At 44.5% G+C, this 25,687-nt stretch overlaps 1 protein-coding gene and 1 long non-coding RNA gene across 2 annotated transcripts in view; both read left to right on the top strand.

Annotated features, from left to right (window-relative positions):
• The window catches only part of LOC308474141, a 129,765-nt gene that overhangs the window by 14,248 nt on the left and 89,830 nt on the right, over positions 1 to 25,687 (top strand). The window lies entirely within an intron of this gene.
• Positions 1 to 25,687, top strand: part of SLC67A1 (solute carrier family 67 member 1) — a 79,783-nt gene that overhangs the window by 12,738 nt on the left and 41,358 nt on the right. The window contains exon 5 of the mRNA XM_080999342.1: positions 1,584 to 1,716. Within this exon, the coding sequence (XP_080855468.1) occupies positions 1,584 to 1,716 (133 nt within the window). The remainder of the gene's footprint in view (positions 1 to 1,583; positions 1,717 to 25,687) is intronic.

Raw genomic sequence — 25,687 nt, 5'->3', positions numbered from 1 at the left:
CCGCCCGAGCACCATGGTCACGCCTGCATGTGGATTTCGCTGGCCCCTTTCAGGGGAAAACATTCTTCATAGTGGTGGACTCCTACACCAAATGGCTGGAAGTCGCACTGGTACCGTCCACTTCCACGTCCGCAGCCATCCGGGTACTACGCAGGCTGTTTGCAACCCACGGGCTCCCTGACACTCTCGTCTCAGACAACGGGACTGCATTTACGTCAGGAGAATTCCAAACCTTCACAGCGCAGAACGCCATCCGCCACATCCGTTCGGCGCCGTTCCACCCTGCCACCAATGGCCAAGCAGAACGCATGGTGCGGACCACCAAGGACACCCTTCGCCGCATGACGCAAGGGGACTGGGAGTACCGCCTTGCCACATTCCTTCTAGCACAGCACAGCACCCCCAGCTCAACGACTGGCCGGAGCCCCGCTGAACTACTAATGGGTCGGCGCCTTGCAATCAGATTGGACCGCCTTCACCCCGATAGAGCTCAGGATGAGGTAGTGGTGGGGGAAGGCAGGAACCCCCGGACCTTCGAGGCCCAGGACCCAGTGTACGCAAAGAATTTTGGGGCAGGCCCAGCATGGGTACCCGCCACAATCACCAGGGTCACTGGCCCCGTGTCGTACGAGGTGCTAACGGATGGGGGGCAATGCTGGCGCCGCCACTGCGACCAGATACGGCGACGATTCCCGGGAGAAAACCAGGAGGAGGACAGGTCAGAGGAGTCCCAAGGGAACAGCGGGGCAGTGAGGCCCATAGAGCAGGAGGGGCCAGCAGGAGAGGCAGAATCAGTAAATACAGAGAGGACCCGTGAGGCCGAAAGGACACCGGAACCAGAACCACGACTGAGCGAGCCGGTTGCACCAGACCAAACAGCCGCATCACAGCCAGCATCCTTGGAACACGAGCCAGAACCCGGAGCCCGGACCAGGGAACACCCCAGGCCACAACGCACACGTAGGCCGCCGGCATACCTTGAGGACTATGAATGCGACCTCCCGGGCAGGACTGGAACTTAGAGGGGAGGGGTGTTATGTACTGAGTTGAATAGGATCCAAACTGTAGCAGTCTGATTGGTCCTAGAACAATAGGATCCAAAAGGCAGCAGTCTGATTGGTCCTAGAACAATAGGATTCAGAATGCAGCAGTCTGATTGGTCCTAGAACAATGCAGCAGTATGATTGGTTGGCAGGAACCACCCAATCCTGCTCCAGATAGAAGTGAATCCACAACCTGATTGGCTTACAGTAGAATTCCAGAATTAGCCAATCATGTGCAGCCCATTGTGTAAATAATGTATATAAAGCAGATACTGTGAGGGGACATTTATTCATTCCTCCTCACCACTATGAGCTGAATAAAGAGCATGAAATCACTTTGCGACTCTGAGTATATTTCACACCCACATTCATAAAACTTGTCAAGCTATAGATTTGGGGGTGTAACGAATCCATGGTTCATCATGATATTCACCCAAGAACTCTGCCCCTGAAGTGCTCAGTATCATATTTTTAAAAGGAAGAGCAAAGACTTTAGATGGTACACGATTAACCTGAGTTTCCCCTCCATTTTTTAAATAGGTGCTCAAATGGTGATAACAGATTTGACCACTGCTGACGAACGTGTTGATGCTTTAGGAAAGCTTGGACTATGTTTTGGGGTAGGAATGATCGTTGGAGCTTCCTTGGGTGGCACCTTAACCTCAAAATTTGGGTGAGTGGTCATGTCTTGTTTCAGTTAACCGCAATGTCCTACTTTTGAAGGGATGTACTGTTCTCCTTTGAATTGCCAAAAATTGAGGTTCTGAGGTAATCTCACATAGCAGTATGCACAAAGCCAGTGGAACTTACTTCTGAGTAAGCGTGCAATGGCAGGGCTATTATTATCATAGATTTCTGTATATCTCACGATGGTTTTCTACACTACAGATTTAAGGTGTATGTGGTTGGTGCCCATTATGATCCAATACAGTGGTACCTCAGTTTAAGAACAGCCCTGTTTACGGACTATTCAGTTTACAAACTCCGCAAAACCAGAAGTAGTGTCCCGGTTTGCGAACTTTACCTCAGTCTAAGAATGGAAGCCGAACGGTGGAAGGGCACCGGTGGCGGGAGGCCTCATTAGGGAAAGTGTGCCTCGGTTTAAGAACAGATTTGGTTTAAGAACGGACTTCAGGAACGGATTAAGTTCATAAACCAATGTACCACTGTAGTGTGTAAGGCAGCTGAGCAAACTTATTTCACCCCAACACATGTTACAACTATGCACTCTCATCGCAAATATTAATTGAAAAGCAGAATTGAACGTATAATTTTATAATGTTGGACTATGTGTATAATTTATGGCGAAATAATTTTGGTTTGAAATAAGTGTAGACAAAGAGTATATGGAGAGTCTGGAAACAGAAATCTTGGAATAATTTAAATCGAAGTCCAGAGCAGGCAAAATGGGGCTCATCTGGCTTTAAATCTCTGGAGGCAAAGTGTGAACATATTTGTCCATTAGATGGCACTGTTTCACAGCCATAATTTCCCCCCTTGTTGGTTTTGTGTTCTTTGGCTGTGCATCAATGATGCTTCAGCTATCAACCATCTTATATTTTTTAGGGGGCTGGAAAGGGAAAATACCCCACTGTCCTGTTTCTTGAGCATTTAGGTTTGTTTGTGTCTTTAAAAAAAATAATAATGTGTGAAGTCTGTGTGTTCCTTCTTCCCTGTGACAGGATGTGCACCTTTCCTTTTAAAAAGGACGAGAGGTTCAAACTGCTACCCTTCCATGTGTGGGTGGCGCTGTGGTCTAAACCACTGAGCCTCTTGGGCTTGCTGATTAGAAGGTCAGCGGTTTGAATCCCCACAATGGGGTGAGCTCTTGTTGCTCTGTCCCAGCTGCTGCCAACCTAGCAGTTTGTTTGTTTGTTTTTTAAAAAAATATTTATTACTTTTAAAAATTACAGAAAAGGAAAAGAAAAGAAACAAAAGAGAAAGAACAAAGAAAGGGGAAAAAAGAACAATACAATACAATATATAACAATACAAAACACAACCTAATCACATTGAACTAAACTAAACAAAACCCTAACCCTAAACAAAACAAAACAAAACAATAACCATTTAAAAACATAAATCACACCCTTTCCATACTCTATTTTTCATTCCCTTGTTTCCTCTACTTCCTCTCACCTCCCTTTTTGTATTCCACTTCTATTAATTGTTTCAGCAAACCATTTCCATCTTTCTCTATTTTCTGTCTTATTATAAATATCTTAACATATTTTTTATCATTAAAAACTAAATACTCATATATCCTTAACTCCTTATAACATTTCTACTAAAGCCATAAAATTTCTTTCCACCATTTTTCTATCATTCATTAATTTTACAATATTTCTATATATAAACTTTTAAAATCTCTAATCTTCATCCACCATCTCCTCTCCCTGGTTTCGGATTCTGCCAGTCCTTTCCATCAAATCCATATAGTCCATCAACCTGGAGATCTTATGTCAGAGGCTCTTAAGTCTTTTCCAGGTCCCTTCTGCAGGTCTTCTTCATATTCTTTAGCGCCAAAAAGCAAATCTCGAGAAAACTCCAACCTAGCAATACTTTTATTCCTTCTGGACAAGTCAGCCAAATTTCCATAGTTAAAGCTGAGGTCTATAAGATGTTTCATGACATGTTTCAATATTCCTCCAAGTCCCAAGCCCCCAAAACTCCAGTCTCCTCCAAACCCAAGTCCATGTCCCAAAAGTCAGTTAATCCCTGCATAGAAGGATCTTTCCAACTTTCCTTCTTCTGTCCAAGCCAGGATCCAATCTTCAAAATCTGGCTTTTTCTAGATTCAATCGTAGAAGGCCTCAACTTGTAGTCCTCAGTTTGCTTCTGTATGGCTGAAAATCCCACTTGTATTACTTTAGGCTCAACCACCACAGCTTTCTCTTTCTCCTCCGCAATCTGTCCAACCAAAGTAATTTCTTGTGCCAAGTCCTGAATTGTTCCTGTATTGATGCTCACTTTTTGACTCCAGTTAGTTACTTTTTGGTCCAAATTGTCAATTTTAAAAGAAGTGTCATTTATCTTCTTATGGAGCTGTTCCAGCGAATAGCTTATCTTACATAATACCGTCACAATGGTTTCTCCTATCAACATTTTGAGTGGTCCAAGGTCAAACTCTAGTTCTCACACTTACTTATCATACAGCTGGTGCAGTCCTGTGACAGTTTCAAAAACTCCCTCTAGAGGGAAACAGTCTCCACTTGTATCAATCCTTTCAAGCACAATTCAGACCATAAAAATAGTTTCACTTTCCAGTTACTTTTCCTCTTTTTTAAACGCAGAAGAGGACAATGGAAACAGTATCTTTCTCTTATATAACTAGTTGTCAAAAATGTTCTGTTCACAGTCAATGAACTCTCCCAAAATTTCCCTTTTTCTGGCAGCCCTTTTCCAGGTTCGGAGCAGTGATAATTTGATTTTTCACTCCCTCCTGCAGGCTCGCTAAGTCCAAAATCCCCCCCCCCTTCTCCTGCTTCCAGGGTTTTTTTTGTAACTTTAACCGATGAAAATTCAATCCTTTGCCAAAAGCTTCCAAAGACTTTTGCTTATAACGTCTTTGCTTCAATCTATTTACAAAAAAGGGGAAGGCGGACTTCCTGTTTAAAACCTTCCCCGTTTCGGTGCCAAATTAAATTATTTGAAGATCCAATTTTGCGTTCTACTCATGGGTAGTTGTTTAAAGTCCAATTGTCCACAGGAAAAAGTCAGCGCTCTCCGGCAACAGCAATGCGGCTTCACTCCGCGAAAAAAGCAGTCAATTCGAAGCACCGCGCCACTAACCCCACTTCGCTCCGGATCCCCGAAACCGGGTTTCCCCGCGAGTAGGGGAGGCGCAAAGGTGCCAGCCGGATCCCAAGTTCACAAGCTTCTCCCGCTTGTGATTTCAGTGGGTCTCCGCCTTTGCCGTGGCGGTCAGACCCTGGTTTTCGTGGAGCTAGTTCCTCCCGATCGGAGGAGCTCCGCCATTGCCGAAGGCGCCAACCCGGAAGTCCTGCCAACCTAGCAGTTTGAAGCACACCAGTGCAAGTAGATAAATAGGTACCGCTGTGGCAGGAAGGTAGAAGGCATTTCTGTGCTCTCTGGCTTCCGTCACGGTGTTCCGTTGCGCCAGAAGTGGTGCAAGTGGTACTCATGCTGGCCACATGACCCGAAAAGCTGTCTATGGACACATGCCGGCTCCCTCGGCCTGAAAAGCGAGATGAGCCCCACAATCTCATAGTCACCTTTGACTGGACTTAACCGTCCAGGGGTCCTTTACCTTTTACCTTTTACCTTACAGCAAGTTACATGGTAGTGGGAAATAAATAGTGCCCTTTTATAATTATTGGGCTGTCTTTGGTCTTGCTTTTATTATGTATTTTCATATATATATATATATATATATATATATATATATATATATATAGTGATTTTATATTGTGAACCGCCCTGAAGTATACGGGGCTTAGGGCAGTATAACAATTTAATAAATAATAATAATTAATAATAATAAACAGCACACAGGTTTTCAGTCATTCTGCTTCAAAACAGATCATCCTCCACTACCCTTCTTGCCCCTGCAATTCCCTCTATGGGGCTTTAGACAGGAACATAGGAAGCTGCCTCTTTGTGAGTCCGGCTGCTGCTTCATCTGGCTCAGTACTGTCTAAACTGACTGGCAGCAGCTCCCCAGGGTGTCAGGCAGAAACTTCTTCCAGCCCTACCTGGAGACATTAAGGATTGAATCTGGGACTTTGTGCATACAAAGCAGGTGTTCTGCCCACTGCGCTGCAACTCTTCTCCCAACCAAATCTGCTAAAAGTCCCCCCTTTCACTCAACTTTTAAAGGAGCAAGAAAGAGCCCCATCTCCCTTTTCATCTGGCCACCCTGAAGAGAATACCTTTACCACTCTCACTGTCAAAAAACAGCCACAGCTGAGGACCAACCAAAATGCCATTTAGGATGCTTTGATTTAATGTCCACTAGATGGTGCAAATGTCTTGGGAAGAAGGAGAGGAATAGTACCATCAAGGCTTGTTGTGGAGATTTGTGGGTGGTGGTGGGAAGGAACCCAAAAAGTTCTGGAAGTTTGTGACACACACACACAAAATCAGTGGTATTTTACACAGTAATGAGAACAAAAAAAGGACACGTGTGCATGATGGTTTTCTTGAGTCAAAATGAGAGTACCCTGAACATTTTTTTAAAGAAAAAAGAACTGGTTTTATGTAGTAGGGTTGAAAAGAAGAGAGAAAGATGGGCAGAATCAGAGTGGGAGATGCTTCTCACTCCCCAAAAATATATTAAGTGTCCTTTCTGCAGCGAACAGATGACATACAGCCATAAGTAAGACAAAATAAAACAAAGCAACACAATAAGAAAAAATGCAGAAACACAATTGGGGCACATTCAGACCATACATTTAACTAAGGTTGCCATATTTCAAAAAGTAAAAACCAGGACACCCCGAAAGCTTCTTTTTAGACAAACCCAACAATTCAGTTTCAGTTACCTAATACCCAGGACAAAGCACCACCTTTCAAAGATTCCCCCCAGACATAAATGACACCTTTGAAATCCCAGTAATGTCTGGGAAAATCTGGACATAGGGCAGCCCTAATTTAACAGTCATGGCTTCTCCCAAAGAATATTGGGAGCTGTAGTTGTTTAAGGGCGCTGAGAGATGTTAGCTAAACCACTCCTTCTGGGTCTCCTATCGTTCCCTCTTCACAGGGAACTCTGGGAATTGCAGCTCTGCGAGGGGAACTCCTAACACCTCTCAGCACCCTGAGCAAACTACAGTTCCCAGGTCTCTTGGGGGTAAGTTAAAGTGGGATCACAGCGCTTTCAATATATGGTATGAATGTGGCGTCAGCCACTGACTGCATAAAAGCAAATTGCCTTGAGAAGGACTTTATGAATGGCATCTGTGGCCTTTAAAAATGGGAGCTTGCAAATAAATGTTCTTTCTAGACTACCCTCTCCTGTGACAGTGTTGTGTTACACTGCGGTCCTCTACATGCTCAGCCAGACATAAATCTCATTGTATTGAATGGGGCTTCCTCCCAGGAAGAATGCATAGGATTGCAGCCTTGCTTCGCCAAAGGTAGCTAGTCACATTTGAAGTCCTGCATTTCTTAAGGGCAGGTCTGCAGTGTCTTCTGAACAAGCTCTCTGAGTGCTCCAATGTGCATGCGGAGTTATTTAATGTGCAGACTGTCCCATTTTGTTATTGTTGGGGGGGGGGAGCAGATCCATCCACACACGCAAATGGGGATGGCCTTGCTGTTGGCAGGGCTCTAGCGGAGGAGACTGGAGTTCCTGCGAACGAAACCACGGGATTGGCCATACTTCGTGCCCTCCTCTTAACACATTCCAAAGTTTTGTTTTTAAAATGGCCCATTTGTGTTAATTGTTGCATAATTTCCTATAAAGTCCCACCAGCTTTCTGTTATGCATTCATGCTTTACTGTCCTGGAATGGTTTTTCTGTTTGTTTGCTGTGATGCCATAGGGAAAGAATGTCCCTCGGGTTTTCTGCCCACTTTGCGTTTTCTTCTCACTATTATTCAAGTGTGTGTGGCATTGACATACTTGTGCTTTAAATGCAGAAGAGGATAAAATTTTTGTTTGGTTCTTAGACCTATGTCCTTGGTCCTTCATAGGTAGTGAATTTTAGGACAGTCTGCACTGGCAAAACCTGTCCTCTATTTTCTTGAAGCTTATTTCCACCTGCGAAATAAGCTTCCATTTCTCTGCCTCTTTCTGAGGACTCTCCCGAATCCCTTTAGAATATTGGTGGGTGGAGAGTTGAGCTCACTTTGTTGTAACAACGTGCCTGTGAGTGGCATGTGGGTGTTTCTCTTCCCATTTAACGTTTCTCGTGCCACTTCACTCACCAGTACTATGGCACCTGCAAAACATCTCAGTAAATATCCCCTCAGAAATCCACGCTGCACCCCAGCGTGGGTAGCATGCGCACACCATTTTGCATTCCTGTTGCGTTTTCTGCTCTCTTAGATGTGGCAGCCATTTTGTGTTGCGCCACTCCCGTATTCATTTTGCACCCTGCCACTCACCCCATGACAGCCATTTTGTGGCTGACGTTCATGGCACTTGCACTAAATTCTAAATGCTTTGAAGCGGGCTAGCGAGGGAGGCTGGCTGCCGAGCACCTGAGGGTGGTGCACTCACTTTTGTCTTAAGAGAAGTCCTTGTTGCTTCCCTCAACCCACACCCAGTGCCCAAACTTAGATCAGGTTACAGGTTACATGGTTAAGAAGTGACAGCAGAGGTCTAAGATGCATAGCTAGGCAGAAGCTAAGTCATTGTCCCAACACTTGATGCGCCTCCTGGGCCCCCTTTTTGAAGGATGGGGCAGGCACAGTAATTTGTGTGGTTGTTTCCCCAAGTCACAGGACTGGGCAACCAAGCAGGCAGTCCTACAAGTAGACTGGGTCTACAAGGTCTGCTGAGGCCAGCACAGCATCCTTGGCAATGGAGGCAGAGTTGACACAGCCAGCTCACTGTTCATTTTGGCCTCAGGTGCCTCTCCAGAGGAGGTGGAGGCAAGTCAGGCAGCTTTCCCATGGCAGTCAGGGTATCCAATATTACTGAGGCAGACCTCTTCTCTGATAACCCATTCAACCCCTCCCTAACATCTAGATCATCACCTCCGAAACCTCTGGGCACATCCTCAGCACCCACTTCTGCACTCTCGTTCATTCCTCCTCTGCCTTACCCATGTAACATCAAGCATGTATTTATGGGAGATGTGTGAAGATTAATAAAAAGGTAAAGGGACTCCTGACCATTAGGTCCAGTCGTGACCGACTCTGGGGTTGTGGCGCTCATCTCGCTTTATTGGCTGAGGGAGCCGCCGTACAGCTTCTGGGTCATGTGGCCAGCATGACTAAGCCGCTTCTGATGAACCAGAGCAGCGCACGGAAACGCCATTTACCTTCCCACTGGAGTGGTACCTATTTATCTACTTGCACTTTGATGTGCTTTCAAACTGCTAGGTTGGCAGGAGCAGGGACCGAGCAACGGGAGCTCACCCCGTCGCAGGGATTTGAACCGCTAACCTTCTGATTGGCAAGCCCTAGGCTCTGTGGTTTAATGCACAGTGTCACCCACATCCCTGTGAAGATTAATAGGTGGGCAAAAAATGACAAAGTAAAGTGTCCTTAGCCTGCCCCACACATGTGCTTCTTCCATGGTACCCATAAAAGGTTTGGATCCAAGCCAAACTGACAACTATCTAGGTACAGATGGGTGCTAGACTTGGAGGCTTCTACTGCTGGCAGCTTTGATCCCTGAGCAGCTGGGATGTTCTGTACCACCATACTGGCTCGGACAATAGGTTTAAGAGCTTTTCCACCCTACCAGTGCAGTGTGATACTGGTTATTAATTAGATGAAATGGGGTGCCATTCTTACTTGCTTACAAAAGGCCGTTCTTTCTCTATGTTTATTGCTTGTAACTTAGCAGTATCGGCTCCGGAGAATTATCACGAAATTCCTTCTTTCTCCATCACGTTGGTGGAATGGAAAATCTGTGGGTGTTTAAAGGGGTTAAGCTTGGACCACGGCTGGAACAGGGCAAAAGGCTAGAGCTCTCTGCTCTGCTTCTAGACAATTTACCCATTCTGGCTTGAGAAATCTCTCTTTCTCTGTGTTACTGTAGAAATGCTGGTATTTCTCAGCCTAGAATGGTTATGCTGATTAGCCAAGCAGTTTGCATGGGTGACCCAGGACACAAAAAAATCCTTTGTTCTCGATGACAAGGCATTTTGGAAGCTCTGGTTCCCATGGGATGGGGCCAGACTGTTCTTAAACTGTAGAGGAATTTTGGTAGATGACTGTTGCCTGCTGAAGATTACACCCTTCTCCGGATCATTTATCCCAGAAGGCCTACCTGCACCCTGGTACATGTCTCTCTCTCTCTCTCTCTCTCTCTCTCTCTCTCTCTGTGTGTGTGTGTGTGTGTGTGTGTATGTATGTAGTTGTGTTCTACCCCCAATCTCTGCCGAGCTGTGGCAAGATTTCAGGGTTCCAAGTGCTCACCTTTGGTGAATTGAAGATACAGCAGAGGCCGTCATAGCTTTAAGAAATATGATTTATTCACATTTTTACATGTGAATTTAGATGGAGGGAGTCCAGATCTTACAGCATGGTCATCTCAAGAGTGGCTTGTTCACAGCAGCAATTCAGCCCTGTACTCGAGGGCATCTTTCCCAGCTTCCCTTCATCCAGCCTGACCAAAGATGGAACTCTTGTCTTTTCTTCTCCCCCTTGTTCTCTGCACGCCTTGCTAAAGACACTCTTTCCCTGTCACCTCTCTCACACACCCTGCCACCTTTGGGAACCTCCTGTCTTCCCAGACCCAAGGATTCCTCTTAGATGGGCCATCAACCCCTTTTGTCATATTAACAGCTTGGCTTATCCCCAGCTAGCCATGTGAAGCTGCCTGGGCTTGAGATCCTAAGTGGAATGGAAGAGCCCTTGGCCTAGTTGTTAATGGACCAAACTTTGCTTGTTTTTGAATTTGCATGAATTTATGAGTGTGCTCAAATTTTATCTCTTTACTGACCCTAGAGATTATGGTGAGCACGTCCCTCCCCAAATTTAACATCATAGAGACAGAGACACAGAGTACCTGGTGGATCAGGCCCATTTAATCTAGCACTCTGTTCTCACAGTGGCCAAGCAGATGCCTCTGGGTAGCCCACAAGCAGAACATGAATGCAACAGCACTTAAAACATTACTAGCCTACTCTTCATTACTAAAGCAACCACAGAGCAGGTTACAATCAAATCAAACCAAAATACTTAATACAACTATCTGATAAGAAAACCGTCAAACCATAAACCCCACCAATAACAACTGATAGAATAATTATAGAATTGTAGAGATGGAATACTTTGGAATACTTTGGCCACCTCATGAGAAGAGAAGACTCCCTGGAAAAGACCCTGATGTTGGGAAAGATGGAGGGCACAAGGAGAAGGGGACGGCAGAGAACGAGATGGTTGGATAGTGTTCTCGAAGCTACCAGCATGAGTTTGACCAAACTGCGGGAGGCAGTGGAAGACAGGAGTGCCTGGCGTGCTCTGGTCCATGGGGTCACGAAGAGTCGGACACGACTAAACGACTAAACAACAACAATAACAAAGAGTTGGAAGGGACCATGAGGGTCATCTAGTCCAGCCCCCTGCAATGCAGAAATCTTTTGCCCAACCTGGGACTCAAATGCATGACGCTGAGATTGGCCCAATGAAGAAGAAGAAAGAAGCAGCCTGCATGTGGGGAGCCTTTTGTCCTCCAGATATTGTTGAACTACAACTCCCATCACCCCTGACTATCGGCTGCTTAGAGTGGCTGGGGCAACCCAGTCAGATGGGCGGGGTCTAAATAATAAATTGTATTATTATTCTGATGAGAACTGTAGCAACATCAGGAGGGTCAGAAGTTTCCATCACCTGCCCTAAGGGCTGCCTTGAACCGGATCTGTAAAAGGAATGGATTTGCATTTTTCTGTTTGACTTGCGCTCTGGGATTTAGTAGGGTCAGAGCACTTGAAACCACAGGTCCTGGATGCTTTTCTCAGTTTCAGCAAAACATTCCGTTCCCTGGTCCCACCTCTCATTGCAAGAGAGAGCTATTTGTTTAGGTTCTGACAGATCACACATACCTCACCCGGCAATTTCCCTGGAGGAATGTGCTGTCGCACAAGGGCACACCGCTTTCTCCTTTTCCTAGGTAAGAACATCCTGAGGAGTAGCTGAGTGAAAAAAAAAGTAACGAAGGATCTGGTGGCCCCTGGAAGACTTAACACAGGGGTCAGCAACCTTTTTCAGCCGTGGGCCGGTCCACTGTCTCTCAGACTTTGTGGTGGGCTGGACTATATTGGGGGGGGGGGAATGAACGAATTCCTGTGCCCCACAAATAACCCAGAGATGCATTTTAAATCAAAGGACACATTCTACTCATGTAAAAACACAATGATTCCTGGACCGTCCGCGGGCTGGTTTGAGGAAGCGATTGGGCCACGTCCGGCCCCCGGGCCTTAGGTTGCCTACCCCTGACTTAACAGATTAAAGTCCACTTCACCAGACTTATCTGACTTTAGTCCATAAAAGACCATGTAACATAAATCTGCTGGCACATCTTATTCTTCTTCCCTGAGTCCTGATCAGTGCGCAAGCTAAATATCTAGGATTCTGTCTGCCATCCTCTGCGTTAACCCTCTGAGTGATGGGTAGGGAGCCTGTGGCCCTCCGGATGTGGTTGGACTCCAAATCCCATCATCCCTCACCACGGGCCGGGCTGATGGGAGTTGGAGTCCAAATGCATCTGGAGGGTCTCCATACTTGCCCTGAGCAATAACCTCCTGTGCAAAGCAGGAGGTTATAACATAATATTTCTGAATTTTAACTTTCCTTCAAAATATACCGTATTTTTCAGGTATACTGTAATTGTTATTCAATGTTCATATATAAAACACTCAGGCTGCAGTCCTGTCTATCCATATTTACTTGAGTGAGCCCATGTAGGCAACCCCTGCCTTAGAGCCTCTGAAGGCTTTTGTTTCTCAGGGCACAGCAGGGTTTATAATAATTTCCTACTTCCTTTACTTCTTTAGGTAGAGAATGGCATTTATTGTGTGCTTATTATGCTTTACTGCTATGTTTTACTGTCTTGTCTACATTCTTTACAAAGTTAAACTGAGTCTCGAGTTTTCTTCTGTTTTTCCCCTTTTAAATAATAAAGCAGTTCATGCTGTTGCTTCTTTTTTTAAAAACCCCATCAGTTTTTGTTTGTTTACAAATCCTACCCAACAAACCCTTTCTCATTCCACCCCAATCCAATGCTTCCTGACACTCTGCCCCTCAGCAACTCCTCTTGCCATGTTAAAACCACAACATTTTTTAAAAAAGAACAATCAGATCTCTGTGGTCCAAATATCAAATGTACACTGTTTCCGTGGCTAAATGCGGGTGTCAGTTTCACCACAATTCTCTTATGTAAAATTCCCATCAATTACCATGCCAGTTTTTGAGTGTGAGTATGCCAAGGTATGTGAAGCATCCACATTCTGAATATTTCCTTTACAGCTGAGACCCAGCCTGGTTTATGAATGGCTGTCTCCATGCTCACCAGGGAGAACCGCGAATCATGTCCAAACTTGCTTTTACCTGGGCAATGAGGTGTTGCAGCAACAGGGTAGGAAAAGGTGGTGTGAGGTATCATTTCCACATGCCAAATCAAACTCTGCCTTGGGTTAAACCCTTGGGAAACCCAGCCAGATGGGCAGGGTATAAATAATAAATTATTGTTGTTATTATTATAGTAGGAAAATTGAACCAAAGGGAGGCTTGGGAAACCAACTTGCTCTTTCCTCTTTCATAGCTCTGCTCATTCCTAGTCATCAGAAGTAACCAGATAATTTTCTTCTCAGATATAGTATGATCTTCTTATGGCTGGGGGTAACCAACATGGCGTGTTCCCAATTTTGTGGACAACTCCCATCATCCTCAACAATTGACTATGCTGGATGGGGACTGATGGAAGTTGTAGTCAGGGCCAGCCATTTCATTAAGCTGATTGAGGCAACTGCCTCACACAGCAAATACTCAGGGTGGCAGATACCCTTTGAGTCTCCTAAGGTAGTCTCCACCTCATAAGATAGCCTGATTCCTTGAGGCATTGTGGAGGATATTGTCCCCAAATCACTGCTGAAGTGAGGTCCCATCCACACCGTACATTTAAAGCACTTCACTTCCCCCCAAGAATCCAAGGAACTGCATTGGGTTAAGGGTGCTGGGAATTGTAGTTCTGTGAGGGATAAACTACCATTGTTGGAATATTTTAGAAGAAACCATGACTGTTAAAGTAATATAAATGTGTTTCAAATGTGTGGTGTGGATGAGACCTAAGATTCAGTTGCCAACCTAGTTGTCTTTGGCAGAATATTTGAGCTGCTTCTGTTGGATTATTTTAGACTGCAGTCTTATTCACTATTACCTGAGTACAGTGGGATTTACTTCTAGTAAACATGCATAGAATTGGACAGGCTGTGATCAGCCCTTTGACCTGAGGTAGGATGGCCAGTTTAATGGAACAGAAGATGGAGTCTGGGTTTTGTTTCCCACTCCAATGCATTTAGGTCCAATGCTGTTAGGTCTGCTCAAAATGAAGCTAAAATCCCTGTAAATTAACTGCTACCTTGATGGTGCATCATGCTTTGATGTGCCTTAGTTGTTGGTATTTTTAAAAGCGAAAGCTAATAAATGGCATTTTGACTTCCTCCTCCAGCAGCTGACTCTTATAGATATGCAAAAGAACCAGCCTTGAGAGATTTAGGAATATAAAGGTTTTTTTGTTTGCCCTGTTCCTTATGTCACCGCTCAGTGATGCAAATGCCAGCCCCATGGAAGGGCACAGAAGAGAAGCCTTTCACATCCCTGACTCGTTCTGGAATATTCTCTCTCCGATGTTCATGACTAGCAGCTCTTTGATCTACACGGACATGGCCTAGCTGCCAATGAACAAGAGGATTTCTACAGCATCGCGAAAGCAAAACAAAGCCCCAAAGAACACAAGGCTAATGTTTCATCCAGACAATATGTTCCAGCAACTGCCAAACTGTTATTCCGTTGGCCACAGGCAAGGACAGCTGTCCCGTTTCCCCGGAAATTTCACGTCAGAGTTCATGGGTTCATTCCAGAGCAGGAAATGATGTGGTTTATTTCATTCCTGGGGTCTACTGTGATGCAGGAGCTGCATGTCGTGGCTGATGAGCTAAGTGGGGAAGAGGAAGGGCAAGTAAGCTTCCCCTTTGTATAGGACTAGGACTTGAGTCACACAGCCGCACCATGCTTTTGTTAAAGGTGCTGAGAGTTAGGAAACCCCTTACAGCGTTACAGTTCCCCAGCACCCATAACAAACTAAAGTTCCCAGGATTCTTTGTGGGAAGTCGTGGCTGTTAAAGTGGTGTAAGAGTGCTTTAAATGTATAGTGTGGATGTGGCTTCAGAAGAAGAAAACATATGAAGAAGACCTCTCGTAAAAATGTGTTGCTTATCATAAAAACTTCTAACCACCATGGTAAACATTGTACCAGTTGAAGTTTCCGATTGGCATTAGAAACAGCAAGTCTTTCTCCTGAGACCCTGTTCTAAACAGAAGATGCAGACCCTGTTGTAATACAAAAAGGATGAGAGGTGGGTTTGTTACGTTGAATTTTATTTGAATCAAGGACATTGCCAGCACTTTTCTTAGGAGTGGGCTGACTCCCTGTGCGTTGAATTATTCGTTAATACCAGACCTTCCAGGAGAGGAAGGCCTTTAGGTGACCACAGGGACAGTGAGTTTTTATATCCAAGAAAAGACGTTTAAAGATTTCTAGAATCTTTCCTAGCTGACACTGAAAGCTGAAAAGGTGCCCTGATAATATGACTTTTAGAAGAAGCTATAGGCTGCGTACACACCATACATTTAAATCATATTTAAATAACAGCCCCCTACCCAAGAATCCTGGGAACTGGTAATTTGTTAAGTGCCCTGGGATTTGTTGCTCTGAGGGTTAAACTACATTTCCCAGGATTCTTTGAGGGGGGGATATAATTTAAATGCATAGTGCATAATATGCAGCCAGTATTGTAAAACTAATGGAGAGCTGTGGGGTAGATATACCTCATAATTAAGGACACCTTTTATCAAATAAATCCCAAATAAATACATGACATGAGTAATGAATAGCTGTGGGCCTCATTCACATTTCTTCCCCACTTTATCATTTGGAACTATTTCAAATGTAATTGCCATGTGGCATAAGGCTTTCATTGACTCTGAACTTTATCTCAGATGGAGAGGAATGAGGATGTGATTGTCCTGTTGCTGTGCAATTTAGGCTGACTGCAAAAAGGAAGCTGGACATGTCCAGGCTTGCTTTATTCAGCCCTGGCCTGATTTGTTTGGAGAGGAATCTGTCACTGATAGGCCCCCCCTCCCCACCAAGACCCAACAATGACAGGAATTTTTAGTGGGATAGGGGATCCTATGTCAGTAATGACTGCTTGAAACCATTCCCTGTCACAGAGACAATTTGTTCCTTTCTTTATAATCCTGAGAGAGTGGATGGCCCCCAGAACAAGGTGACCTACTTTGCTACCCTGTGGAAACCAAAAGAGCCACAAAATTAGTGCTGGTTTGCTCTAGGGTGCCTCCAGAATGTCACTATTTTGCACACGGGGTTCAGGAATGTACCAGAAATTTACGTTTGCCCAAATAAAGTGCATCTAAGTTCTCTATAGCCCTGGAGCAACAAATTCATTACATTAAACAAACAAACAATCAAACCAGACTTTTTGCTATTAGGAAAGTGATAGGGGGAATGTGCTGAAAAGCATGGGATGAGTGAATGATGAATGGGAAGACATCTGAATCATGATGCGGGGTCGATCGTATAACTTTCCCACTAATAAATCAGATTGAATGCTCAGTAAAGACCAGATGTAGTCTAAGCTCTAAGCTTTGTGTGAGTGGTTCAGGATGAATGCTCAATAAAAAGGTCATCTGGATGATACCTAACTTGGGCTGTGTTCACGCTCCCATTTATTGTGCACTCTCTGCATTTCCACTGCTGGGTTTTTAATCCGTGTTCAAACTATGTTATTCAAAACAGTTTGAATGTGGCCTAACAGTGCAATTCTAACCTTGTGATTAAGTCCTGTTGAATTCAGTGGTGCTTATTCCCATGTACGTGTGGTGAGGATTGCAGCTTAAATTGCCTGTATCATCCTGCCAGTGGTGAGGAGAATTTTCCCACTAGATTTACCACTCTTTGTGCCCATCTAGCTAGCACAGACAGCCTTTAAAGCATAGCTGTCAACTTTCAGATTTGAAAATAAGGGATCAGCAGCCTCGAAAATAAGGGATCAGCAGCCTCACCTGTCCCAGGGACAGTCTACGGGATAGCAGCAGGAAGCGCAGGAAACGGCGCTGGAATAAGGGAATTTCCCACAAAAAAGGGAAGGTTGACAGCTATGCTTTAAAGCAATGACCACTCCCTTCGGCAATCCTACATATTGAGTTGAGCTTCTCACCCTTTTTCTGCCTGATAACTGGGCAAGCCTCCTTGGACACAGTCTGTAAGCCATATAAAACTAGGAAAATTGTAAACCTCCTGATGTTTGAGGCTTCAACTCCCATCAGCCCCATCCAATATGGCCAGTGGCCAGAGGTGATGGATATTGTGGTCCAGAAACATTTGGGAGGTCAGAGGTTGTAACACGATAACTGCACACAAGTTTTGTATTGCTTTGATTTCCTTGACATAAAGCAACTGTAGTATGTGCAGCATCAGAGAAAGCAACTAATTGGAGGTGTTGTAAAAATAGTAACAGAAGATTCCTCCTAATGACTATAACAAAAGGGCCTGTCCATTCAGGCAGACCTTACAAGCCTTAATTAAGGGCTTCAGCTTCTGCCCGGTTTAAATGATGTGATTCATACTGCTAGCTTCAAGAACTACTGTTTCAGGAAATATATCTGCTTAACAGATAATATCACTTGCTTGGATGAAGATATGTCAAGGGACCATACAAGAAGTATAAGCAAGGACTTGATTATTCTCAGCTAATTGCAACTGTCTCCACTGAAAAGTGTTGCATTTGTGTTCACATCAGATGATGTGAAAGTTCTGCATGCTGTGATTGGTTTCTGACTGCTTTTTCACACCACCAAGTATGCAAATGACTAAGGTGCCTGTGAACTGACATCCTGAATCTCAAGTTCCCTTTCTTCTGATGGAGTCACTCACTCACTCAGGGGGTTCTGGATCTACAATGTTGAGCATTCTAGATCAAAGTGGTCCATGTGGCTGATAGGTTCTAGCACAGAACCAGCTCAAGCTGTTTAGTACATATAGCTGGCTTCCCACATGCACTTTGGGGATGGCCTTTTCAGAAAACACACCAACTTTTTCACAGGGTATTTCTCATACTTCCCACATCCCTGATTATGCTTCATTTGTAGAAACTGCCGTGTGGAATGTCCTGTTTGTAGGCTTCCCCTCTAAGGCATCAGTTTGGCCACTGTGGGAGACAGGAGACAGGCCTTCAAACTGATCCAGCAGGATTATTTGTATGTTATCTCCCCCGGCAGACGGTGCACTTATTGTGAAGCTGATAACATCTGATTGCAAACAGAGTGGGGGAGTCATTTAGGTAGGTGTGATATATCTTTAGCTGCTATATTTCTATAGCATCTGTGGACTTCAGGGTATGTTACAAACATCAATAAATACAGTCATACCTTGGGTTACAGCCACTTCAGGTTGCGTTTTTTCGGGTTATGGACTGCCGAAACCTAGAAGTACTGGAACGGGTTACTTCCGGGTTTTGGCGGTTGCACATGCGCAGAAGCACTAAGCATGCTTTGCGCATGCACAGAAGCGCTGAATTGCAACCCGCACATGCGCAGACATGCCGCAGTGGGTTGTGAACGCTGCGGGTTGCAAACGTGCGTCCTGCACGGATCACGTTTGCAACCTGAGCATCCACTGTACAGTGGTGCCTCGCAAGACGAAATTAATCCGTTCTGCGAGTCTCTTCATCTAGCGGTTTCTTCGTCTTGCGAAGCAACCCTATTAGCAGCTTAGCGGATTAGCGCTATTAGCAGTTTAGCGGTTTAGCGGCTATTAAAGGCTTAGCGGCTTAGCGGCTAAAAGGCTATTAGCGGCTTAGCGGCTTAGAAAAAGGGGGGGAGCGAAAAAAATCGCAAGACTCGCGAAGCAAGCCCATAGGGAAATTCGTCTTGTGAAGCGCATCGAAAAACAGAAAACCCTTTCGTCTAGCGGGTTTTTCGTCTTGCGAGGCATTTGTCTTGCGGGGCACCACTGTATAATACTATGGCTATGAGGCATTAGAGCCAAGGAACCGCATTATCTAGATCAATGTAATGCTGACCTTTAAAGCCCTAAATGCCCTCAGCCCAGTATACCTGAAGGAGTGTCTCCACCCGCATTATTCAACCCAGACACTGAGGTCTAGTGCCGAAGGCCTTCTGGCGGCTCCCTCACTGCGAGAAGCGAAGTTACAAGGAACCAGGCAGAGGGCCTTCTCGGTAGTGGCAGCCCTATTTAGGGAAGTTTTTAATGACTGATGTTTTAATGTATTTTTAATATTTTGTTTGAAGCTGCCCAGAGTGGCTGGGGAAACCCAGCCAGATGTGCAGGGTATAGATAATAAATTATTATTATTATTATTAAAATTGAAATGACTCCTCCAGAAAACGTCTGTTGTGTTTTGCCAACTCAAAATTTCCCAAGAATGAATTTTTACTACTGTACTGAGTAGTGAAGGCTTGGAATAAGGGTTCCCTTCTCTGCATTTTTGAGTGTTTTGAAGTCCACAACTAGACCAGGATTGCATAGGAGAATTGGTAATAGAGCTCATTTGAGGACGCACTTAACCTAAGTGGGCTGCAAAGAACTTCCTGAATCACCATCTTAAGACCGTGACACACTTGAAGCAAAGCCTGTTTGTCAGCCAGCTGGATGAAAAATCCATTAAATACTGCCAGCGTAAAATTGTGTTATTGCATTTTTAAAAAGAAGAGTCCCAAGGTCCACCTGCCAGGAGAAAGTAGGCAACCTGGTTTACATTAGCAAATATATTTTTGAACTCTGCATTTTTCCTGCTCAATGCATATGAAAGTAATTGACACTCCAGATTTAATGATGCTGAGCTGTTATGGATGAAATGTGCAAATCCTCCCACATTGTGGTCAAGCGTAACTGATCTGCTTCTCTTCCTGTAATTAAACCAGAGTTTTTTAGAAAATTGCTGCTCTCAGTTCCCGCAGTGAAATTGGCTGGCAACGTCATGTTGCTCCCCGTTGCCTTGGGAAATAGTTCTCCAAAGCATGCCAAAAATATTTCATTCATTTAATAGGGGATGTGTTATGCTTGGGCTGATTTTACTGAAGAGAGCATTTAGCTAGACAGCTTCCCATTGTCTTAGTTTCCTCTCTGGAAAAGGGCTCGCTACTTCATTGCTGGCTAAGTTTGACGTAGTCAGCCCTTCCTGAGTTCACGCAGGCTGTTTTTACTTATGTAATGTCCCAAAGCACATAGGCAATGGCCTCTTAATTCATTAGTATCTTGAAGCAGAACACCCCACTAAGCAGGATTTCCTGCTGCAAGGTGTAGCAACGGTAGAAAAATCTGGCTGGAGCTCAGGGTTGCATCGATAGCATCACCACACCTATTTTGACAATTCCACCCAGACTTGTGATTTGGCTCCCATGTGAATTTCTAGCAGACAGTGGAGGCATGGGAAGGGAAGGGTTTTGTTGTATGTCAACTGGACAATATGACTGTTTCTTTAGGCTTTTGTATAGGGCGATGCTTGCTGAATGGGACTTCAACAACAGAAAATGTTACTCAGGAGCAGGGCACTTGGTTTGCATGCAAAAGGTCCATTGTTCAATCTCAGGCATCTCCAAGGAAGGCTGGGAAAGGTCTCTGTCTGAAACCTTGGAGGGCTTCTTCCAGGCAGATAATATTGAGCCAGATAGGCCAGTGGCCATGGTATAGGACAGCTTCCTTTGTACCTGATGACCAATCTGGAATGTTGGCTATGCCTACCTGTACCTGTAGGGTGCTGAGGAATTTCTGTCTTGGGTGTGTTCTGCCCGTGGTATATGGCTGTGGTGTTTGAAGCGTAGCCAGTGAAGGAGGAGATCTCCAGTCTGAGATTTGTAGCTGGCTGACAAAAGATGTCTTGTAACATCTTTGTGCTTGTGAAACATGCAACGATTCCTTGCTATGTTGTTCAGCAATCTATGTTTCTTTTGATTAGATGGAGCAACACTGAGCTTCAAGCCTCATGCACCTACAGCTCTCATGTAGTTAGACACATAGTCAAAAGCTGTACTTGAAAGTAGCTGAATTTGCCATGAATGAAGGCTTTATGTTGCTTACTTTTGAAGTAGGCATGAATCATTGAAATTCAGTTTGTACGTTCTTAGATCTCAGCTGTGACCTTATTGAAGGGGGAAATGGAAATAAGCAAAGAATGATTCAGATTTGTTAAAGGGAGAAATACGTCCTGTTTCACGAATATGAATAGGAGCAACAGGAACTGTCCAACAATGAATTTTTTTGGGGAGACATTCAACTAAGTTTGACTCAGAGTAGATCCAGTGAAATTAATGAATGTAACCAAGTCAACAGGGCACTCTGAATAATATTCAGTTCAATACCAACATTTTGCACCAGGTGAAGCTTCTGAATTAACTTCAAGTGGAGTCCTGCATAGAGTGGACCATGTTGCAGTATGTGGAACATGGAATACTCAGTCCACAAAGATACAAGATGAGGGTGGCAAGATCCCTCTCATCTAAAAATTGGTGCAGCCTTCATCGTGGGCACATTCACCACATGTGTAGACTCTTACTGTCATCATGTTCCTATAGGATAATAGTAATCCCATCAAACACAAATGGGGAACCCAAGACTAAAAGTATATTGAGAAGTGTGACATCAGTATGCATACTGCTCAGTGCAGTATGTTTCCAAATACCAGCTGCTGGGAATCACTGGTGAAGAGAGTGATCTTGCACTCAGGGCTTCCCATAGGCATCTGGCTGGCCGCTGTGAGAACAGGATGCTGGACTAGATTGGTCCCATTTTGCCTGATGCAGCAGGACTCTTCTTATGTGTGATGGATGCATGAGAAAGAGGCAGGAAAAAGACAATGGTGACTTGGGCAGCTGATTGGAAGAAAGTGAGCTGGAAGGGCCAGGAAGACAGCAAGGGGGAAAAACTTCCATAGACATATGGGAAGTATTCAATTTGATTTGCATTGAGAATAGGAAGCAGGAATAAGCAGCTAACCTCATCTAATAGTTTTTCAAATTTTATTTTATTTATTCAAGTTCTGAACCACCTTTGATCATTTGTGATCTGAGGATGGCTTGCCACACAGTCACCAAAACACTGAAAACACAAACATTCAATCCAAAAGTTTAATGTCAGCTTAAAACAATACGAGCCGGACACGTATCCATTTCCTGTGCACCTTTGTCAAATCAAATATATGGATCTTCAATTGGTGTCTAAACCCCAAAACGATGGTGCTAGTCATGCTTCAATGACGCTATTGCTGTCCAGTCTGCAATTCCTAGAAAACTCAGTTTTCTATTTTAAGATGTACTGTTTAAGATCCATAAACATTTGAGAATGTTTGTAGATGTGGCTTTGATATTGCCTGGAAAATAAGCACACTCCATCCAGCAACAGTTTTAATTTTATCTCTCTACAGTGATTACTATACAAATGCAGCTACCATTTCTGTGTTTGGGTTGGTTTGAGATTCACCAAGGAAACATTAAATAGTGTTGTCCCTGACAGGTGATAAACCATGAATAGCTGCAGAGTGCAAAACCAATTCTGCAGTATAAATGTTTATGGCAGACTGTTGAATTGTACGTGCCTCCTTCAAGGTACTTCCATTCCAGTCAACCCTTTCCTTGGTTGAAGCCTTTACACACCATGTCCAGTTTTACGTATAAATGCTTGTGACTCAGACAACACAGTTTATCCTTGGAGAGGGCTTCAAAGATGTCCGTCTGTATTGTGAGGCAGGATTTCACCCAAGGGATACATAAACAGGAAGACATTTAGCCATAAGCAGACAGTGCCCCTAAACACACAACATTCCAGCAGATTAACAGGCCATTGGGGAGGCAGGCTGCAGGTCTAGACTCAAGTGGGATGAGGCCTGTTGTTAGAGGCAGAAACGGGGTGACTCCTCCTGCAGTTTTGGAAATTTGACAAGCTTAAGCAGCAGTCCTACTCCAGATGTTTTGAACTGCAGCTCCCACCATCCCTGCCTATTGACAAGTGGCTGGAGTTTATGGGAGGTGTAGCCCACAACATCTCACTACCAAGGCTATACACAATTATGTGGGAGGAAACCCCCTTGAACTCTGTAGGGCTTACATCTGAGGAGACATGCATGGCCCTTAAAGCCATCCCTCATTTAGTCAACATATATTTCTGGGGCCTGTATATCCCAACAGAAACACTGCCCCATGTTGTCCCTGGGATCTCAAGGTCCCTGTTAGGGTGGTGGTCCCCTGGTTGATCTCCACATCCTGATACCTTCTTCCACCTTTGCATAGAAAATGCCAGCAGGAACTCTGGAACTTGTAGTTTTTGAGAGAACTATGGCATAGAGAGACAGGCATCGCTGTCTCTCAAGCTGCAAATCCCCTTGCCTAGAGTAAACCACCAGAATCAAAATATTTAATCTCTCTCAGACATCCAGAGGGGCTATAGCGCATCAGAAGTAGGACAAAAAAAGGCACAAACCCAGGACATTTGTGGTATAAAAAGTTACAGGATTTCAACAGGAAGGTACAATATATGCAGAGATTGGAAATGAAGCGGTGTGACTGCCCCAGTGCTTTTGCAGGAACCAACAGCATTGAAAGCAGAATAGCATGTGACTGTCCCGATACCATCATGAATAGACCACAGTCTCTGTGTGCCATGCACACACATATGGGAAGAAGACCATGAGGCTGTGTGGCGTGCCAAGTTTTCAGAAATAAGGCGAGTCCCTGGTATGTCTCTAAGCAGTTCTGTTGCACTTAAAGCTTTTCTATCTTTACCTACATAATCCCTAGAAAAATCATCACAAGACTGCAAACACAGTAATCTGTTATCATGGTTGGTTTCCCTGCACAGCTGACAGAGAATGGAATCTGCCAGTGGTATGAAAGCTGGTCCAGGTGACTTGGGAAGCTCTGAAAAGCTGTCAATATTAACTTTCCCTGAATATACACAGCAAAATATGTGTCAACATGAGACCATTTTTGTCTTTGTTATCAAGTGGATGGAATGTTAGAAGCTTCCGTGCAGACAGGAACTCGCCAGCCAACTCGTACTAAACACCCAAAAGAAATTCAAAAAAACCCAATAAAGTAATTTGGCTGGTTTTTTGTTTTTGTTTTGCTGTTCCATAGGGAATTTTAGTCAGTCCTAGTCCACATTCACACCATATACAGTGGTACCTCAGGTTATGTACTTAATTCGTTCCGGAGGTCTGTACTTAACCTGAAACTGTTCTTAAGCTGAAGCACCACTTTAGCTAATGGGGCCTCCTGCTGCTCTGCGCCGCCAGGGCACGATTTCTGTTCTCATCCTGAAGCAAAGTTCTTAACCTGAGGTAATATTTCTTAGTTAGTGGAGTCTGTAACCTGAAGCATATGTAACCTGAAGCATATGTAACCCAAGGTACCACTGTATTGAAAGCACCATGAAACCATGTCAAACAGTCATGGCTTCCCTTCCAAAGAATTCTAGAAGCTGTTAAGCATGCTTATAGTTCCTAGAGTATTTTGTGAAGAGGGATCGATTTCTGACCCAACCAGGAACCAGCCACCCCAGGGTTATCTGGTTCCAGTGTCATGTAGTTCCCCTTGCTCCATCTACTTGTGCTTGATAAGGAATGAAGAATGGCCCTCATCCAGACCTGGGCTGTCCTGGAAGACCTTTTCAGCATTGCAGCCTATGTGTGATCTTCAGAGGAAAGCCGGTCTGGCCCAGCCATTAGGCAGGGTGAGGCAGCTGCCTCAGGCAGCATGCCTTTCGGTGCCCTGCTTGCTTCGCCACCAATATTGGGCAAGACCGTGCCTCACACCAAATCAGCATCATCTTGCTTGGAATAGGCACCAATGGTGATGCTGATTCTCCGCGATCGGCAGTTGCAGCAAGGAGTGCAGTGGCAGCTGAGCAGGCAGCAGCAGGAGCAAGTATGTGGTGGTGGGAGAGCGACAGCAAGGCAAGGTGGCACTTCCTGGTTAGCTTGAAGCGGCAAAATGGGACGCACTATATCTGCTTGAGAGTTCGGTAGTTTAAAGCCTTTCAGTGCCTTTCAGTGATACGGGTGGTTGTGCCCCCCCCATAATTTCAGAGTGCCGGCTCTATGAAATCCCAGGGATAAAATCCGCAATATATGAAAATGAAAAGCTTGAATTGTAGTTGACTCCCCCACCCATGCAATTTGGGATCCTACAAGCAGAAGCAGCTACTTAAGCTGATAAAAATCTGTTGAGGCCTTAAAGTGTTGTGACTGAGTAAATGGATTAATTTTGTGGTTTAAGATAACAATTGCTTTGGCTGACGCCACCCAAGAAGATTGCAATTTGTTGAAATGTCTCTGTTTGCTTGAGGTGGTTTTCAGGAGGCTGATCTTATTCTCAAATAATCAGAAATTTGCTGTGGACTGTTCAAATTCTCATCTCCAGCAGTGCTTATGTATTTTTGCCCTTTGAAGTTCTTCAGTTGCACATACTGAGAAACTTGACTCTTGCTTTTGAGTTTTAGCGATAAATGGCACCATGATGCATCTTGCTGCTATTCAACAGCTCCTCCATCTGTCTTGAGAAAACACCTGAGTCTCCTAAAGGATATGGTGAACTGCAATGCAAATACATGTGAATAACGTGCCGCACTTTGCCTCTCACCTCCAAGGCAAATTCCCTTGCAACTGTGGTGGGAACTAGCCCTCCACCCAACATAGCTGTCAACTTACAGATTTGAAAATAAGGGACCAGCAGCCTTGAAAATAAGGGACC

Source organism: Podarcis pityusensis (assembly GCF_964106645.2).
Source record: "Podarcis pityusensis genome assembly, chromosome: 1".
In the NCBI taxonomy this organism is placed as follows: domain Eukaryota; kingdom Metazoa; phylum Chordata; class Lepidosauria; order Squamata; family Lacertidae; genus Podarcis; species Podarcis pityusensis.
Note: the sequence above shows the minus strand (reverse complement) of the source record. Positions and strands in the feature narration are given on the sequence as shown.